Here is a 20,310-nt window from a genome sequence, read left to right as displayed (position 1 = left end):
CAAGGCCGTTTCATCAGCAGGCCCTCGTACTAATTTTAGAATTATAAAGTATCAAAATCCTGTTTTGTAATTAATGCAAGACATTTTAGTTTTTGTTGCTTTTGAGCTGGTAATGCTACTTTTTTTCTGGCTCCTTAAAGGGATTCCAAAAAGTCCATGAGGAATGACAGTTGTACGTGCGAGCACCAGATGGCGGGAGCACTGTCAATGAACAGTAGCCCTCTGAATGGAAACAAGACACCTGGACTGAGTGAGAATAAGAAGGTGAGCGTGTTATCTGACTAATTCAGGAGACAAGTGACAGCTTGGATGGAAAAAACATGTACAAAGAGAAACCAGACATCTGCACCAACATATTTAGGGAGTTCAAATCTTTAACTTTACACAGATTAGTGAATGAACTACACAGGTGTACATGGCAGATGGCTAAAGACTTATTAACTGTATGAATGGACTAACAGGCTGTGAATGGAAACCAGACACCTGGATAGAAACTAAAAGATGGTTCAGGAAAGCTTTACAGAACATGTACCTTTAAACAGGTACAGTTTTTAATATGGAAGTGATATTGCTGCCATTTCTTACTGATAGATCTTTGTTACATCTTAGTCAAGTCAGGCAAGACATAAATTGTTTCTGACCTTTTTAAATGATATATTACTCAAGTTTTGCAACATCAGAACATTTGTTATGAAAGCAGAGGTTAAAATCCTAACACAAGCTGCAACAGAGTGCTGTAATCACTGCCTATTTGTAGCCTTACTGGTAATGAGCTAAGGGTGTATTTAGGTGTGTTAACAGTGTGCTGCTTTAGAGGGAAATCCAGCTTAGGTTCTCATGGCTCTTCTAAGATGACGTCCTGCCATGAAAGAAAAAATAAATCAAATGAAACATGCTTTGAAGTCCTTCCTATTGTCTTTGCTAGTGAAAAATGACCAAATCATCTGCCATGAAAAGTTCAATATAAGTCTGAAAAAAAAAACTCTTGCGAGAGAACACAATTCTAATGTCAGTCAAACAGAGGAGTATATGAATGAGAGAGAATCTGCAAAACTGTTGCATTCATGTTGTGCTTTAAAAAAATAAAAAAATAAATCAGAAAATAACAGTACGTGGTCTAATGTCTAATTTAATTGTAAGATATTTTCCTAACAGAGCACTTCGCTCCCAAACTGCAGGTTTACTTGTTGTTCCCAGAGTTTCTAAAAGTAGAATGGGAGGTAGAGCCTTCAGTTATCAGGCCCCTCTCTTGTGGAATAAGCTGCCAGTAAATGTCCGGGAAGCAGACACCCTTTCCACTTTTAAGATTAGGCTTAAAACTTTTCTTTTCGATAAAGCTCATAGTTAGGGATGGCTCAGGTAATCCTGAAACATCCCATAGTTAAGCTGCTATAGGCTTAGACTGCTGGGGGACCTCATCTGTCACACCTTTCCTCACTTTGCTCTCTTTTTCCCCCTGTTTAATTTCAAAATTAATTTTATGTACATGTGACATTATTGTGATTATTAACCTATGTTTCCCTGTTCCAACAGATATCCTTTGAATGGCGTTATGGTGTTTTTCCCCCCTCTTTTCTGTCTTCTCAAACCCCAGCTGGTCGAGGCAGATGGCCACCCTTCCTGAGTCTGGTTCTGCCAGAGGTTTCTTCCTGTTAAAAGGGAGTCGTTCCTTTCCACAGTTGCCACAGGCACGCTCAGGACGGGAGATTGGACTGAAGACACATTTCGGTGCAATCTGTTGGTTTCCTTAGCTAGGATATTAATTTTTTGAATTGGCTCTATATGAATTAATTGGATTATGATTACAATTAATTGAATTCCAATTGGCTTGAATTGGACTATATTACTTAAGTGCCTTGAGATGACAATTGTTGTAATCTGGCGCTATATAAATAAAATTGAATTGAATTGAATTGAATTAATGTACAAAGGCCAGCTTTTTTTGCTGCTTAACAACCTGAAATTTAAATGGATCATTTGGGATTTATTCATTCGATTTACACAGCATGCCAACAACCTTGAAGATGTGTAATCTTTGTTATTATGAAGCAAACAGAAAATAGAAAAGTAGAGCATGCAGCCTCTGCTGGAGTGCTTTCCAGCTGTTTCAGGGTTACCCTTGGTCTCTATATTGACTCTCTAAGTGATGCCTTCCTTGAGTTTTGGTGGGAGCTCGTCTCAAGGCAGTTGTTGCGGTGGCATATTCTTTCCTGAAGAATTTAACTGTGCTCTGTAGTATTTTCAAAAATTCAGATATTTTCTAGAACCCAACCCTAATTTATACTGTTCCTGCCCTGTTTGGAGAGCTCCCTGGTCTTTGTGGTGTCGCTTGCTTGGTGATATCTCCTGATTATTGGTGTCGCAGACTGGGGTATTTCAGAAAAGGTGTTTAGCACTCATACCACTTCCATATACTGAGATAATGTGACACTTGGATTTCACACAACTTCCTCAAGTATTTATGTGACTCTCTCTGAAGATGAGCGGTAGCACCAGATCGTATGTAGGGATTTCACAGTAAAGGGGCTGAATACGTATTAGGGCTGCCACGATTAGTTGACAAGTCATGATTATGTCGACTATTAAAATCGCCAACGCGGCGTTTTTTTTTTTTGTTTTGCTCTCAAAGCTGCTATGTCTGCGTTTCTGTCCTTGACACACATGCGCAGTAGTGGTAACCGGGTCAGCCGTGATGTCACAGGAAGTTAAACCAGACGGGCTCTGGTATCATGGCTACCCGGCAACGGAGCTCAAAAGTGTGGGAGCATTTTAAGAAAACTAAAGACAAATGTGTGCAATGGTATATCTGTAAGGCAGAACTTGCCTTCCACAGCAGCACAACGACGCTGCACGGGCACCTGAAAAGGAAGCATGTTGTTGTGGCTGATTGTGAAGAGGGGCCATCATCTTGGTAAGCTAACTGGCTAGTTAGCTGCTAAAATTAGCGTAAACAGAGAGTTAACTTGCTACTTACTCATATTGATAACTGTAAACGTTAACATTAACGATGACGATTTGATTAATTAGCCTTAGCACACATATTTCATGTGTTTTCTGTAACATTATAACAATGATGTGTTTGAATAGGAACGCTAATGTTTTCTAACGTTACGTTTCAGTGCTAAAAAAAGTACGTTAATCTTCAATGGATGGCTTTGTTACAAAGCTGTAATAAAGCTGTAACAAAGCTTTGTTACATGCACACCTCAGCAAGCAAATGTCCTGACTGAGTCCATACGGAACATGTTGGTGTTATATTTGAGTCAGTGATACCAAAACTTTTTGTGAATAATTCCTTAGTTTCAGGTGCCTGCCTCATTTGATTTAAATGCAGCTACATTTGATGCCAGAGACAAGTGAAGGAAAGAAAAAAAAAACCCAGAAACCTTAAGTATTTATTTTCATGTGTTTGCTACACAGTTAAATAATTGTTTGTTGCAACAAGCTGCATATTTCATCAAAGGGTTAATGAACTATGATATTGTCTTTTTTGTAGTTAGCATATACCTTAAACACTCCAAGCTGAAAGATAATGATGGTTATATAAGAGCAGCTGCATCCTGGTGCGAAGCATACATATGATCCGATTAGTCGACTAATTGAAAAAACATAAACTAATCGGTGATTAGTCGACTATTATAATAATTGTTTGTGGCAGCCCTAATACATATGTACATATAACACTTTATAGTTTTCCATCTTTTGTGAGTTTTTAAAATCCTATCTCTCTTTTTCCCACCTTACTTCTCCACTTTGGACTATTTTGGGTAGGTCCATTACATACAATTCCCCCCAAAAATCCATTTATACTGCAGGTTGTAACACAAAGAAATAGGAAAAACACCCAAGTTGGTGAATACTTTTGCAAGCCACTGTAGCATTTTCGTAGGCATCATAATTCAGGAAACATTTCCAACAGCATCCAATTATTTTATCTTGCAAACAGCTAATTAAAACTTTCATCAAACTTGATAGCAAAGTTTGTAATCCGTCTAATCTTTTGGGCACTTGCATTTAAACGGCACACTTAAAATTCCTCCTCAACGCTATCGAGGACAATGTTTGGTCATATTTAGTTTCACTGGTATTTTTGTGGAACCAGTGTGTTCAACACCTGCAGTCTTAATGTCTAATTTTCCTATTTGTTAATTTGGACAAGGATGTGATTGGTTATCTCACCCAGCTCCTCCAGGGATGGGACCCCATATTTTTCCCTGTGGTCCTCGGAGATGGGAGTGACACAGCGACCCATCAGTGCGTCTGACAGAGTCTCCACAGGCATCTCAGGTGGGTCCAAGCGACTGATCAGGGTCTGGAAACGCTTGTAGGTGAGAGGAGGCTGCCCTCCATTCAGCTCTATGATCCTTGGAAGGAGCAGATCAGTAATTAATGATAGGTTTTATGGTCAAAAAGGAAATTCCTGTCTACATTTCAAGTTTTAAGAAAAAAAAAATTATTTTAAGGATTCTCTGATAAGTTTAATCTTTGATATTACATAACTTTTATATATTTGATACTATGCTCCCTGAAGTCAATGTGAAGCACTGCATTTCCATTTTGCATTGTGTGATATGAATATACTTGCCTTGCAATATAAATAAACTAAAGAGCAATAAAATGTATTAGTTATGGCAGATCTCACACTTAATCAACAGTTTTGCTCTCCAAAGGCTTACATTAGACTCAGACTCTTACAAATGCAAGTCAACATCTGAACACAAGGGATAGAGTAGAAAAGATGGAAAGGGCATTTGTAGACGACAATATCTATTCAGCTGCATGATCAGAACGAGTCGAAGGGAACTCTTTAAGAAGAAAAACATTGAGGTAATACAGAGAAATCTTCCAGGCCAAAACTTTTGAAAAGATATAAACCCAGAACAGTCAGGAAAACATTTCAAGCACCAATCACCAATTAGCTTATTCCTCATTGTGTCAGGTGGGCGCAATTTGGTCATTCTGCAAAAGCCTGGTTCACTCTGCAAGATCTTCAGCCTGATTTTCACATCACAGACAAGCTGGAGGTCTCACACATCTGAGGTTCCAATTCCAGACTGAGTATCCAGCGTGTTTGATGTTTTCAAGTAGTCAACAGGGGAGGAGTTGTTAAGTGAGCCATCAGTGAACGCCAAAGGATAGGGTCAGGGGGACATAACAGGGCAAAAATAAAAAGAATCCCAACAAACATAGAACACAAGGCAGAGAACATGGTGGAGAAACTACAGTCCATTTAGGAACATCAACAGAATTGCTTTAAATGGTGGCGAGGTCACACATGCCTCTTTGATGTTTCCAGTGTGCAATGACAAACTCAAAAGAGAGAAGCCATGGAGAGAAACTGGCACCTTCTTCTCAACATCCAGGTAAGCAAAACAAAGAAACAGGAGCTACTTGTATCAAAGAGTAATGTTAATGACAAGAGATCTGTCTGCATGGCAGCTTCAGCTGCTTGAGAGATATTGGTCAGATTAGTCGTAGACCAAGTCTGGCAAAAAAAAAAACCTTGTAGTGTGTGACCCCTGTCACAGATGAGCTGTGTAATGGGAACCCACTAAGACTTTAAAACTGTTGAAGACAAGAGAAACAAGTTGTGCATTGTGAACAATACAATGATCCGACAACACTGAAAATGTTGTATTCTAAACCTGGGGATCAAACCTTTACATAATTACCTCATCTAAGAACAGACTATGGAATAAGATTAAACTACTGATCATTATGTGACTCTTTGAAAGTGCAACTCTCTGTCGTTCTCTTTCAGCTGTATCAGTGTGTGCCGTTTAGAACTCACCTGTCTAGGTCATAGAGTGTGTGGGAGATCTTGACGATGACCTCCACCCCCGCCTCCATGGCCAGCTTTTTGATGGCAGCGTCTCGCTCCTTACCAAATGGCTCCGAATCATATTCGAAGGTCAACCGAGAGATCTTCCACTCCTGAGACAGACGTGAGAAGTGACATTTTCCCATCAAAGTTTCCAAAGAAGAAAACCACAAAAACTGCAAATGCTTAGGTTCCAGACGATGGAACCAGCAACTATTTGTATTTTTTGTTGCTTTAAATGAGCTCATAAGGAATCCTGCTTAATGTCTGTCCATACTGACCTTAAAGAGCCGCGGGAACACATTGGCTGGTTGGCCTCTGATTACAAAAAGGCGGGAGTTGAGCTTCCGAAGATTCGAGTCCAGATCCTCCAAACACTGGAGGAGAAATCTAAAGAAGAAAGAGAGATTGAAAGTAGAAACAATCCTGGGAGGTATACTTCCAAGTCACAAGAAATTATAAAATGAATGGTTCTGGTAAGTCTACAAAAAGAATCACCACAGAAGTGCCTGAACCCTAAAACCATATTCTTCTGTCTTACTTGGAAGGCACACTGACAGTCAATGTGCACATTTCCAGGCCTGAAGGCTCACTTAGCCAGGTTGTAGTAACTGATTAGCTTACATGTTCATTATTGATTGTAAAACAGCTGATGTGAAGAGCTATTGTTGTGGGTAGTAATGAACTGTAACATCCTCTCCTGCAGAGGAGCTAGAGAAGCCTCTGGCTTTGATCAGTATGTTATAGAGACGGTGCATAAAGTTGTCTGTTATGTTCAGCAGCTTTTGCCACAATCCTCTTTGGATAATCAGCTTCAACAGCTCCAGAACAGTCTTCAGCACAGACCCAGCTTTCTTGATCAGTTTCTTTGAGTCTCTGGCTCCGATGCTGCAGCCCCAACTGTAAAGCAGATTGTACTCTCCACCACAGACTTATAGAAGATATGCAACATGTTGGTGCAAACATTGAAGGACCTACAAGTTAGGTTCCTCGCACTATGTGACGTCAAAATGACGCATTTCAGCCTGGCGCGCCGCGTAGTCGTGCACCAGTCAAAATTTGTAACTTGGCACGTGCGGAGAACGACAAACCGGATGACAAACAGGCTCCGCGAGGAAGACAACCACAGGAAGACAGGTGGTTGTGGAGGCATCCACCTGGATTTTCGGCAGCTTCTTACACAACAGTACACGCTGAAATGTAATAATAACATCGGAGATATAAGAGAAAAATGATCCTCACAGTGCTGTCTGCCTTGTCCAGATGAGTAGGCTTACTGAAGTAGGTAGATTATGGCATCATGTGGTTGGTCCACCAACCCCTGGACAATAATCTTTCTCCTGACATAGGCTAAGGTTGAAGAGGTGCTGTAGAAACTCACATAGCCGTCTAAGATTTCCTGCACACTGGCCTTGGTATGACAATAGCATAGCTAAAATGAAAATAAAAACATGAATATAAAATATAAGAATCATACAAGTGGTGTTTAAGTAACTGAAATAAGCCCTTATTTCTAACCATTCCACACACATACAAAATAATTGGAGAACTTTCATCTCAATACTTTTGTACTTTTATTCACGCTGTGTTCATTATCATCCCAGTAAAAGATCTGGGTACCTGATCCATTACTACCCATTTCTTGGGGTTGTTCACGCGAATGTCAGCGTGTGAACACTTGGTTTTAAATTTTCAATATTTCAAACTGGTCATATGTGCACAAGTCAATGTGTATGTTTTGGCAGCTACTTTCACAAGTCATTTCACAGTTATATAGTTCTAGTTAGATAGCCCACCAATACCAGCTGGGAAGCAGATTATGTGTACAAAGACATTTTGTAATGACTCTGAATTTGCCTTTTTCGTGCTTTAACGGTTATACTACGTTTTGGTTATCATGGAATTTAAGTTCAGCTGTTTAGGTGGTCCATGTTGCTCAACTGCAGGTCATCCGTTGTTGGAAAATGATAAAAATGTTATAAACACACACACATACATTATTATTTAGCATTGTCAGATCTTGGTGAAGAATATAGGAGACTATTTAGTCTGTCTAACAGAAAAGTATCTCCACATTATTAAAAAGACATTTTCTTCTTATGAAACACTTGGTATTTATGGTAATGCAGCTTGCATTATCCCATCAACATGCATCCCTTTATTATTTGGGGTTAAACTGCACAACATCGTCAGTCTAGACTGAGCTTCAGCTTGTTGTGTCTGACCTGAAGTCCTGATCATTAGCAGAATCAGGCAGGATCACAGACAAAGCAGACAGTTGGAGAAGCTAAGCAGCCACACACGTTTTGCTAAGTTCTGCTCCCTCCTGTGGTCCAATCATTAAAACTAAAGGAGGTCTTGCTAACAGGCAAAGCTCCATTTGATCCCAATCCACGAGCAGACAGGCAGAGCTGGGTGGCACTTTAGGCACGTGGCGGTCTGTGCATGTGCTAAACACAGAAAGCCTGTGTGGGCGATTTGGCGTTTTCAGATGAAAAATGTTCAGGTTGAGCTTTCAAGATGCTTTTTGTGAAAGTTTCATTTGACATTATCAATGTTAATTCCACGGTTTTTTTTAATTGACACTTGTAATACAAGCAAGCACAAAAGCTGCAAACAAAAACAACACACCTACAGCAAGATAACCATAAAAATGATAAATAACCCTATAAAAACATCAAGGTTCATTCAACGTAATCATACAACTCCAATGGCATCAAGAAAGGAAAACCAAACATGACATCAAGATCCCTTTTTTCTTTTCAACACACGTAACAGAGCACTGATCTCAAAGCAGAATTATTCCCTGCCACAGAAGAAATGTTAAAGGCTGACCTTGTTTTCTGTCTGATCTAAAAATCTTTCTCCAAATCCTACATAAAAACTTCAGCTTTTTAGGATGGATTTTGATCGACTGAGCCATTTGATGCAGAGGAGCAGGTCAGTAACAGAGTGACGACACAACAAACGGTTTTGCTGCATTTACCGCCTTTCTCAACACTCTACCATGTAATAAAAAAACTGATTACACCTAAACCATGACTGAACACTAAGGCATGTCAAACAAAACAAAGCGGCTGTACCAGAACAACGCCAAGAAAGATTGTAATGATCGAAAAAAAAAACTATTTTCTCTTCTCAGTTTTAACATTTTAACACATTCCTGGTGCAGAAAAACCATAAATCATTGATTTATTTGCAGTTTTTGTTGGCATTCAAGAGCTGCCCTGTTTCTGTATCAGAGGTCAAAACCCATCAAAGACAGAAGTTTAATTCATTCTGGTTGGTGTGCTTTTATCTATACATGTGCATGTGAGAATGTACACACACGTCTTACTGTATGCAAGCGTTTGTGTCCAAGCCTGGACTGCCTCTGTGTTTGTTCATGCGTGCTGCTGGGTTAAGCACTTCTTTCTGATGTCCCCGGCTGCCTGCACATTTCTGTAATGTATAGTTTCTGTGCGTTTGCTTGTATGTGTCTTTAGATTTTTCTTGGTCATAAAGCAGGCCTTATATAACTGTTCCGGCCTACATCTGTCAGAGCGGTCACATTCAGCTTCGACTGCACCACAACACAATCCCTTAGCCTAGTAACCTCATTCCAGGCTGCGTGTGCACGCACACACACTTATTTTCTCTCCCTCTCTAACACTTGCCGTCTTTCAGTTGAAGTAGACAAAACAATGACGACTGCAATAACAGCCAGGGGGTGTCAATGAGAAACCTTTTGAAAAATGTTTTCAAATTTTTGGGTGTGGAAATATAGAAAATATCAGCAACAGCTAAACAAAAGTATTGTGGCTAATCGAGATAAATTACTTAAGAAGTACATGCGTACTCAACTGTTCTCAACTATCAAACCAACCAGGCCCACACAGGACTCGCTTCCCTTCTACACCTCAAGCCTCCAACTGCAGACTCACATTTCATTCTTTTTCCACCCTCATTTATATGTATACTTTTCACAACTTGGAGATGCTAAATGTGACGCCAACATGTTCACCTGTCTAGGCTCTTTACACGCCATGCAGGTACCAAGAGCAGCGGCGACCGACCACTCCACTGTGTCTCCTCATGTCAGCAGTGTCAAGGCTTTTACTGTTTAGACTAAAAAACCTGTGTTCCCAGTTAAACTTGCACATCATATGGATTGTTTTGTACATGTTTGCTTTTACTATGCACTGATAAAGAACATAAAAAGACGCAGCTGCACTGCCGTCTAGCCTCTCCCGGCAGTACGTTGATCTGCTTCTCGCCCTCACAAGTTTCTCACTCACTCCAAACTGTAGTTTCTCCACCATGTTCTCTGCCTTGTGTTCTATGTTTGTTGGGATTCTTTTTATTTTTGCCCTGTTATGTCCCCCTGACCCTATCCTTTGGCGTTCACTGATGGCTCACTTTACAACTCCTCCCCTGTTGACTACTTGAAAACATCAAACACGCTGGATACTCAGTCTGGAATTGGAACCTCAGATGTGTGGGACCTCCAGCTTGTCTGTGATGTGAAAATCAGGCTGAAGATCTTGCAGAGTGAACCAGGCTTTTGCAGAATGACCAAATTGCGCCCACCTGACACAATGAGGAATAAGCTAATTGGTGATTGGTGCTTGAAATGTTTTCCTGACTGTTCTGGGTTTATATCTTTTCAAAAATGCTGAGAAAGTGCCTACTCTTCAGTAGGAACAAAAAAGGACTATAAAAGCAGCTCTATGGACTACATTCGGCTGCAGTTACTGCAGTGTTGACTCGAAAAAGATGGGAACCCTCTTTCAGTAGTTCTAAGACCTGCCTGCAGGCAGCTGTAGCTCATGAGGAGTGTTGCTGCAGATGCGTCCATCAATGTATGAAAGAAACAGCACTGTGGAGCCTGGAACACTGCATATGTAAAGAAGCACTGTGTGTGTGTGTGTGTGTGTGTGTGTGTGTGTGTGTGTTTGGGGGGTGGGGGGTGTAAAAGTGCTCATTTCTCATTCAGTGGAATTTCTCAACTGTTATAGAGACTTGTGTGAACAACAAAACTGTTAGAAGAAGAACAACACGAGGCTCCTTCTTAGCCAATGAAGAGGGATCTGTTTTCCATAAATTTTTATATATAGTTTTAGTATTTTCTTTTTATCTGCATTCTCCATTATATAAAAGCAAAAGAAGGTTCTTGTTTGCATTGTAAGTTACATTTTGGAAGGAAAGAACATCTGTGAATCACTACTAGCTGTTTTAAAACTCTTGACCTTGTTTTCTGCTCCGCTGGGATGGAATAACTTAACTGAACTCTCACATTAACAGAGCTGGTAACCTGGGTCAGTGGCAGAAAAACCTTGAACGCTACGCAGCTCATGCTACTCAACCGTTTTTGTTTTGGACTGTTGGTGCTTACGACAGAAGCACTGAACTGTGAGGTCCTTTTAGACTTACTTGCGCCTCCAATGTCTTCCACCTACGTGTCTCTGTTGGGTAACAGGTCAGACAGGAAAGCCTTCCCACAAGTAGGTCATGGTCATGTAACATTTTAAGCACTGATACGCTAACCTATGTCACTTGCTGAGATTTCCCATTTAATAGGAAAACAACTAATGATTCTTACATTTACCTGACAACAAGATGCTAGAAAAAATAAGTCTCTTTACGTTGAGGCTTCTGTGAGATATCTCAGCATAAGGAACACAGAGTGTGGCTTCCATCTGTTCACTGAGGCTCCGCTGCATCTCTCAGTTAAGTCATGCCAATGTCATTTTGAAGCACACTTTTTCAGATAAGTAAATAAATTGCTATTTAGCACTAATATTGTATATCTTGAGCTGTAAAAACACAGAACAGGATATCAGTGTGAGTTATCAGGACAGTTTGTTTGTAGTCATATAAGCAGTGTCCATCACAGAAAGATCTCAAATTTCTCTTTTTTTTTCAATTAATCATCTCTGACCTTTATAGGTGATGCTTTCAAACACTGTAAATTTGGGTCAGGAAGGCACAAAGGTACAGGGTCTAACAGAGAAAACAGGGACCCTAAACATAGCTCAAGTGAAATATTAACACACACTGAAATCAACAAGATAAGTGGAACCCAGTTTTAGAGTGGTGCAGCAGTAAGACCAGATTCATTAACAGTTCCATTGGTTTTGTACCAGGCCTGTTGCACTGTTGCACATCAGTTCTGTGTCTAAAAATAGACATGGAACTTCCAACACTGACAAAAAAAAGCAACTGGATGCTTACAGTGGATAATGTAACACAGCATGCAGACATCTTAAAGCATCTACATTAAATCTCACTTGTATTTTTTCTTACTTATAGTCTTTGGCCAAACACATAATAGCTAAATTTGTTGCACTGAAATGCCAAATTACATTAGTGAAACCGAGAAAGCTCTTTCACAGGGAGACATTGACATTAATATTAATTTACCCATTCAAACATTGGATAGTCCATTGATAGCCTTGAGACATATCAGTTCCTGTGCAACACACATACAAGCCATTTCAAGTCACAGCTTCTAAGGAGATTATGGTCTGCCATTCACTGACCTGCAGGTATAACAGCAGCTGTGCAGGTTTCAGTGCAAACACATGACAAGAAGATACAATGGGTGCTAGTTGGAAGATCAGTTGTCTCCGTTTGCTTGAGCCACAGCACATTACTTTTTGATGCAGACTGATAAAAGGGTGGCAGGGGCCCTTTCCTGACTCAGATAAAGTCTTTTTCTGACCACCTCAGTCAATCATGTCAAATAAGATGCCCTTTTTTTACCATGACATTCTATAATGATCCCTTTTGAAAAAAAAAAATCTTTTCTTTCTTCTGCTTCTGCCCCACTAAAAATAACATTATAAGATATCTAATAAATCAATAAACGCAAGAGGAGCGAATCCTGAAAATCTAAAAAAATGAAGACAGAATAAAAAATAAGAATGTGAGAAATAAATGTGGTTTATATGATCTGTGATCATCATATTGATATATTTTGTTTTACAGAAACCTGGCTGCAGCAGGAGGATCATGTTAGCATTAATGAATCAACTCCCTCTGACTATTTAAATGTTCACGTTCCTCGAACCACAGGCAGAGGAGGAGGAGTGGCAGCTATCTTCAGATCAGGGTTACTAATTAGTCCGAGACCCAAGATTAGTTTTAGCTCTTTTGAATCTCTGATTCTCAGTTTTTCCCCAAAGTGGAAATCACAAAAACCTCTTGTGTTTGTTGTTGTGTATCGTCCACCTGGTCCTTATTCTGAGTTTCTGTCTGAATTCTCAGAGTTTTTATCACAGTTAGTGCTGAGTACAGATAAAGTCATTGTAGTGGGTGACTTTAATATTCATGTAGATGTTGAAAATGACAGCCTAAATATTAACTTTAATTCTATATTAGACTCTATTGGATTTTCTCAAAGTGTTCAGAGACCTACTCACTGCCTTAATTATACCCTTGACCTTGTGCTGACTTATGGCATTGAGAGTGAACAGTTCACAGTGTTCCCTCATAACTCTGTCTTGTCTGACCATTTTTTGATAACTTTTGAATTTACATTACTTGACTATACGGCTTCTGAGAAGAATTCTACATATAGAAGGTGTCTGTCAGAGAATGCTGTAACCAGATTTAAAGAGTTGATTTCATCATCCTTTTCTTCACTGCCATGTGCTGATATGACAGAGGACGGCTACCTAAATTTTACTCCAGTAGAACTTGACTCTCTTGTTGACAGCACTATAGCTTCAATGCGTACAACACTGGACAATGTTGCCCCTCTGAAAAGGAAGGTAATCAGTCAGAAGAGGTTGGCTCCTTGGTATAATTCACAGCTGCTTTAAAGCAGACTGCAAGAAAGCTGGAGAGACAGTGGCGTTCCTCTAATTTAGAAGAGTCTCAATTAGTCTGGAAAGATAGTTAAATAACGTATAAGAAAGCACTTCGTAAAGCTAGCACTGCTTATTATTCATCATTGATAGAAGAGAATACGAATAATCCCAGGTTTCTTTTTTTCAGCACTGTAGCCAGGCTGACAAAGAGTCCGAGCTCTGTTGAGCCATGTATTCCTTTAACTAAGGAAGAAACTGTCGAGCTGTACATTTACTCTGGACTGGCATACCTTACATTGAGCAATCTTGCTCTTGTGAGGAGTGGCCACAATCAATCCTTTGATGCGTCTTTGAAATGCCTTGAGATGACACTTGTTGTGATTTGGCACTATATAAATAAAATTGAATTTAAAATTGCAAATTTAACTTTGACCTTCAGGTAAAATTGTGTCACTTGAGGATGTGAAGGAATACACCTAGAACCATGCCAAGGAAAGCAAGACTTTAATGGGATCAAGGAAAGTGTTTTCTGTAGTATAAATATTTCAAACAAAATGAGCATTCTAGAAGCAGTTAAAAGAGTAATTGCATGCCTTCTAGAATAGGTTCATTTTTAAAGTCCTGCATACAACTATTTAAATTTGATGTATTAGTTAATAATCTAATTTGAGATTAGGGGTGGTATGCAGTTTATATAAATTCTACACCAACTACACCTCTGTCAAAAAGTGGCAGTGAAAAACTTCTAAATAATCAATTATAAAACATTTTTCCTTTCCAAGAAAAAAAGAGTAAATCAAGCACCTTTAAGATACAATGTTATCAGTTCTATACTTTAGGGAGAAATTTTCAACCTCTCAGTTCTGACACACCATCTCTTACATCCACTGACATCATCATGTTTTGGCCATGCTAACACAAATAAAGAGACACATTTGACCAATAAGTGACCTATAAATTCTGTTTTGGAATGCATGGTTGGCTAACAAACACGTGCATCACTGGTGTGCATTTCCTGCCAAGACATTTTTAGAATCACAATCAGCTGGATATTACTGGGTCATTGCCCTCTATATTGACTGTTCTCATGATGGATTAGTAATTTATAGAAGGAACAGGCCAGCAAGCAATGTTGGAATGATATCCTCCCCTGCAGAGTATAGCAGTTTACAGAATCCACGCTCAAGTGCACCAACACAAATTCCCTCAACAAGGGGTAGAGCCTGTATTTTACCCTAAAGTCTTTACACATATCCCCCTGACCTACTTGTAAGCCTCCTGACTCCCAGCATCTTTGTTAAAGAAGGGCAGGCATTTGCCATCCATCCAGACAAAGAGCCCTGCAGCCCACCTGCAGGCTGACCTACAATAGGGATTATGTGGGAAGAGATTTTAACAAAAGGACACCTTGTGGCTATGAAACTAGCTGAGCAGATGCCTCCAAATCACAGATGTAAATCTTTATCTGCATTTCTTCTGTTACATCCAATAAAATTAAGGTGTCTACTATAAAAAACGTTATGTCCTTTGTGATGCTTTCAACATGAACAACTAAAGGAGATGAAAAAAGTCTCGACTAAGTCTTAATTCTTAATTTCCATAATGCAAATCTATTTAATTCAAGTCCCAAAAGTGGGTAAGAATAGTACAAGAGGCTAAGCATGGGATCTTTTTCTCCTGCAAAAAATTAACAAACTCTTTAGACAACAAAAGTGATGTTACTTTGATGCCATTTTGTGATTAAAAACAAGAGTTTTCAGTGTGTGTTCCATGAGTATTGACAGTTGTTTGTAAAATGGACTGATTACAGGACTTTTTTATATTCACAAATAGTAAAAAAAAAAAAAGAGGACCAAATTGAAATTCAATAATCTTCTGCCAGAAAATGTGCTATTTCTAATTGATAATTTTCCTCAAATCTATCAGATAAGCTACATTTATAGTTTTACAAGTATATTCAAGCATTTGACATATGTATTATGACTTTTAAATGCATTACATTGACACCCTCAATGATACAAGAAGTGCAAACCTGAAATGAAAAGAAAGAATTACAGGGAAGTGATCAGCTAAATAGGTTTTATTTTTTGGTTGGGAGCCTCAGATACAGACAACTTTTTAAAAGATTCCACAACATGATCAAACTGTGATGATTGCACAAAATAATCAATGACTACTATGAATATCAAAAGAAATACAATACATAAAAAACAAGACATTCAGCTTACCTCCACCTGTTGACCCCGACGTTGGAGGAGCCTGCAAACCATGGGTCCAGGAAGTAAACACATCGCACCGTGCCTGCCCCCCGGACTGCCTCCTGCAGTGCTGGATTATCATGGAGACGGAGTCCCTTCCGGAACCAGTGGATGGAATTCGGGGCCATCTTGTTCTGAGGAGGATCGATGTAAAGCAGAATACTCAAACAGTGCACATGTGGAAATGACTGCATGGTCATTGTATGCTTCTTTATATGCCTGAATGGAACTACTTTAAGCACTAAACTGAATGCGATGGTGTAAGTTCAACAATACAATCACCGCTGGTACAAAACTGAGTGTGTCTCAGCAGGAGAGATAGTTGATGCATCCACTTTGTATCAGTAGCCAAGAGTGTGTGATGTGCTCAGAATAGAAAGAGTTTCTGTTGTCAGCAGAAAGGCGTTTGGCTCTGGAGAGACCCTGAAGTCAATTTCAACTCTAATCTGCAAACATAGCAAAATAAAAAGTAAAGTTTTTAACACCACAATCTGTGCAACTACGGCTTCTGGACGACGAATCAGGGAGAATCTGAAATGTCACCTGTGTCACTGCAAAAAAAAAAGAGCAGTATGCATGTGAGCTCAGCTGGCTCAATAGCACACACTGACCCTGGTTTAAGTCCAGCTTTGGACCACTGACCCACCTCCTATAGCAACTTTAAATTTCTCTTCTACATAAAGACAAACTGACAATGCTTTTATATCGAGCACAGACATACTATGGCTTTTGTCACAAAATATCAGCTTTTAATAGTAGAAGCAGAAGCAGGACCAAGCCCACATACAACAGAAATAAATGATTATACGTCACCTAAAACAGGAACTATGAAAAAAGTGAAAGAAACAAACAAAAGAAAAACAGTTTCAACCTGCCCCAAAAAGTTTCACGCAACTATAATAAAAAATACTGGCTGTGATCTGTGCTGAGGAACTAACGGGTAACCTTGTCCGGTGCGGTTGATTTGGATTATGGACGTGTCAATGTCAGAAAGAGCTAAACCAGAATAAACTAAAACAGATACAATGCTTGTCTATTAGGCTAATTTTAAGGCGTCAACACATCTAGTCAGTGCAACAGGTGAGACAAATAGATTCATCTGTTACGTTTATGCTGCCTTTGGATGCCAAACGTGTGTTAAAAGCCTCCACCAAGAGGTTATTCCTCATAGCATCATTCTGTCATTTTCCACTCTCTAACCAGGATATTGGGCTCCATATAATCATCTGTTATTTCTCTCTGCAAAAGGAGTTCACAGTGCTGTGGGTTTAGAAGCAAGGACGGAAGCCTGAACAGCTGATGGCAGCAGAAGACAAACAGAATGTCTCCGACAGACATGCGGGTTCTGATTCAAATGGCTTATTCGCAGAGTGGCATGATGTTTGGGTTGCCAGAACGACTGATCTCTAGATCTACCAAAATGTGTCTGTGTTACTGACTGAACAAGTCGATAAATCAACAAGAGACCAGTACTTCCAAAGCATTATGAAGATAAACAGCAGGACGTGTACAAATGCAGTAACAACATACACACCAAAAATTTGGTTTAAGGGCCTTTAAAAACCTTGGTAATTCAAGGTAAAGAGCTAAATAACACAGGATACACGAAGACAACAGTTTAATGCATCCTTTTATGTGCATTTCTGCCTCAAAAACTCTCCACACTGCTAACTTGCACTCAGTTGGTCAGTGCTTAACAGTGTCATTCTTTCGTCATCATTTCAGCAGCAATCCATTACTGTAACCCTACTGCACATGTGCTGCTGAGCCCGAAAAGCTTTCTGCTGGCCCAACCACTTATTGCAACAACTTAGTCCTGCCCAGTAAGTCTGAAGTGATATTAAACAGTGTGGATGTATTTTGCTCAGTGCTGCAGGAGTTTTCACCACTGACTTCTATATAATACGTCATCATTATGACCTGGGAATAATAAAATGAGCTGCTGTTTCCTTAACTGACACAATGATGTCACATTAGGTTTGATGGGCATGGATTACATGGTTCACTCTTCTGACATCTTTAAACTTGTGTTTTCCATTTACACAGCCCTACAGTACTTCTCCTTAGTCTGAGTATTCTTTATATGCAATGCTTATTTCTCTGTCATACATGCAAAACCCAGGCGGGTGTGAGGATTAAACCAACAAATTCATTTTTAAGCATGACAGACTGACTGACTGATTAAATAGCGGGCACCAACAGCAGGTGCCCAGATTGTAGGGGAGCCTTAGAGACAAGAAAAGTATTTGTCATTAGTGTGCGTCTTCTTTGGCAAGTCACACATTTCCAACATTTGCAACACCCTGTGAAAAGTCTCTTTTACAAGCAATCATTTACAAGTGACAAGTTAAAAATCACATGAGGCTTATGATTTTACTCTACTTCAATGAGTGTTGTCAATTTACAGACCATTATATCAATTATTCCAAACATTTTATTGTAATTAGATATCGGGAATATTTAATCAAACTAGTTTATTTAACAAAAAAAGTACAGAACTACACTATCGCCAGGTCACCCACCCAAAATGTTTCTATAGATTTAATAAATTCTTGTATGCACTTCCCAATGAACAACAATACAGTTGAAAAGGTCGTCGAATAATATTTTTCTATCTTGCCCCTTCCTTAAAGAATTTGCTTCTATCAGAAGGGTCAGGCAACACTTCAGACTCTCATTACTTCTCCAAATGAAAATTAGGTCACGGTGTCTGTGCTGTACGGGAGACTGCTATGATACCATGAACTTCAAAATGAACACCAACTAACAGTACAAAAAAGACATGCTTCACATCTTAAATTGGCCTTTTGGATTCAAACAGACGCAAACAAATGTCAAAGTAACTGGAAGTTCCTCAGCAAGGAAACAAAATCTATGCCGACCAAAACGGGGTCATCGGTGCGATGCTTGTGTAACCGGTGGCGCTGTTTATAGAAGTGTAGCTGATTTCCCCTTAACCTAAAGCACTCAAAGCTGCTAGAACTACTCGTCTTACCTTGTGCTGGCTCACCAAAGGTGATATTTATGTCAAGCCCGAAGAAAAAATCATTTCTTCCCTCGGTTTGGATGGGCAAGGAAGAGATGTAGGCAGAATACGTGCCAACCGCGACTGCTCAATGATCTCGTTAGTTCCCGTGCACAAGATGTACTCCGCTTCACTACGTTGTTTCGTAAGAGTTCGGATCACTGCGCATGTTCGTCTCCCTGTCTATACCTCATGCTGCGTTTAATGTCAGTGGGTTAGAAAGAAATAAACAACAGCTCATTGGTTGAGAGGGCACACGTCAGAGCAATTACTGCGTTTGTGAGAGAAAACACTAGTCAGAATAGAATATCAATAAAGACGAATTATTATTTTGTTTTCTAAATATATTTTATTCTTTATCTAGCTATTTTATTCTTCATCTATCATATCACCTGCGTCTATGTAAGAACTACAATGATAACAGAAACTGACCATAAAAAATAAAATAATCTATCCGTTTAGTTAATCGGTTTATAAGAAGAGGAAGATAACATTTACGTTACTTTAATTTCGTTGTACCTGTACAATGACAATAAATACATTCTATTCTATTTTATTTAGAAGTTATTTATCTTCTTTCCTATAGTCATGAATGTAACACTAGTTGTGTTGAAGCGTGTGTTGTAAGACTCACTTCCAATAGGCCACTCTTATTGGTCAGTTTGCCGTCACATGAGTTATGTCAGTCACGTTTAAGAAGCATGGAAATGCGGAAGTCTGGTTATACGGCAGCTACATGTAGCGGTTCTGTATGTCAGTTGATGTCGGTAATTAATACAACAATGCCACAAAAATGGATCATCCCTCTCCAGTTTGTTCAAACAAAAAAGGGCTATTGGTTTTGAGAATGTTGCAGACCGTTCGCGAGTCTTTAAACAGTGAGGGGGGTATGATAGTGTAATAGGGCTACACTACACCCTGGACTGGCTGATAGATCAGACGGTTCCCAATAAATGATCCGTAGTTAATCATCATTTTTGGGTTTTAGTTTTATGAATATGCTTCTCCTTTGCATACCTTTGGTAATTTAGAGATTTACAACCAAGAAAGAACACAGTTTGTTCAGCTTTAGTTCTTTAAGAGTGTTTACCTTTATTAATTTAGGTATATTGTATGATACATGTTCATTAAGATAGAGCGACGTGATGGGCAAACCATTTTCTTTTTTCATTCAGAAATATTTAAATACTTGTGTAAATTTGATCAGATATATGGATCACATCAGCATTACACCCAGGTGGGATGTGTGCAGCAGATACATGCACAGATACTGAAATTTGGCTTGCTATGAACAAATATTATTTATTGGTTAAAGTTTAAGATTAGATTCAATGTTATCATTATGCACATTTTACAGGAACAGGCAACAAAATTCAGATTGCATCGAACCAGAAGTGCATAAGCAGTAGCTGT

At 39.3% G+C, this 20,310-nt stretch overlaps 1 protein-coding gene across 2 annotated transcripts in view; it reads right to left on the bottom strand.

Moving 5' to 3' along the window:
* Positions 1–19,032, bottom strand: part of LOC140272442 (cryptochrome-1-like) — a 71,032-nt gene extending 52,000 nt beyond the window's left edge. For both annotated transcript variants that reach the window (XR_011907918.1, XM_072367895.1), the window contains exons 1-5: positions 18,868–19,032; positions 15,843–16,006; positions 6,103–6,211; positions 5,792–5,934; positions 4,180–4,364 (exon numbers count right to left, since the gene is read on the bottom strand). Coding sequence is in view for 1 of the 2 variants with exons in the window: in XM_072367895.1 (XP_072223996.1) it covers positions 4,180–4,364; positions 5,792–5,934; positions 6,103–6,211; positions 15,843–16,000 (595 nt within the window). In the remaining variant the exon portion in view is untranslated. The remainder of the gene's footprint in view (positions 1–4,179; positions 4,365–5,791; positions 5,935–6,102; positions 6,212–15,842; positions 16,007–18,867) is intronic.
* Between the last annotated feature and the right edge of the window lie 1,278 nt (positions 19,033–20,310).

This window comes from Leuresthes tenuis, unplaced genomic scaffold (genome assembly GCF_036924035.1).
Source record: "Leuresthes tenuis unplaced genomic scaffold, fLeuTen1.0.hap1 SCAF_16, whole genome shotgun sequence".
Lineage (NCBI taxonomy): Eukaryota > Metazoa > Chordata > Actinopteri > Atheriniformes > Atherinopsidae > Leuresthes > Leuresthes tenuis.
This window is presented reverse-complemented; position numbering and strand designations above follow the sequence as displayed.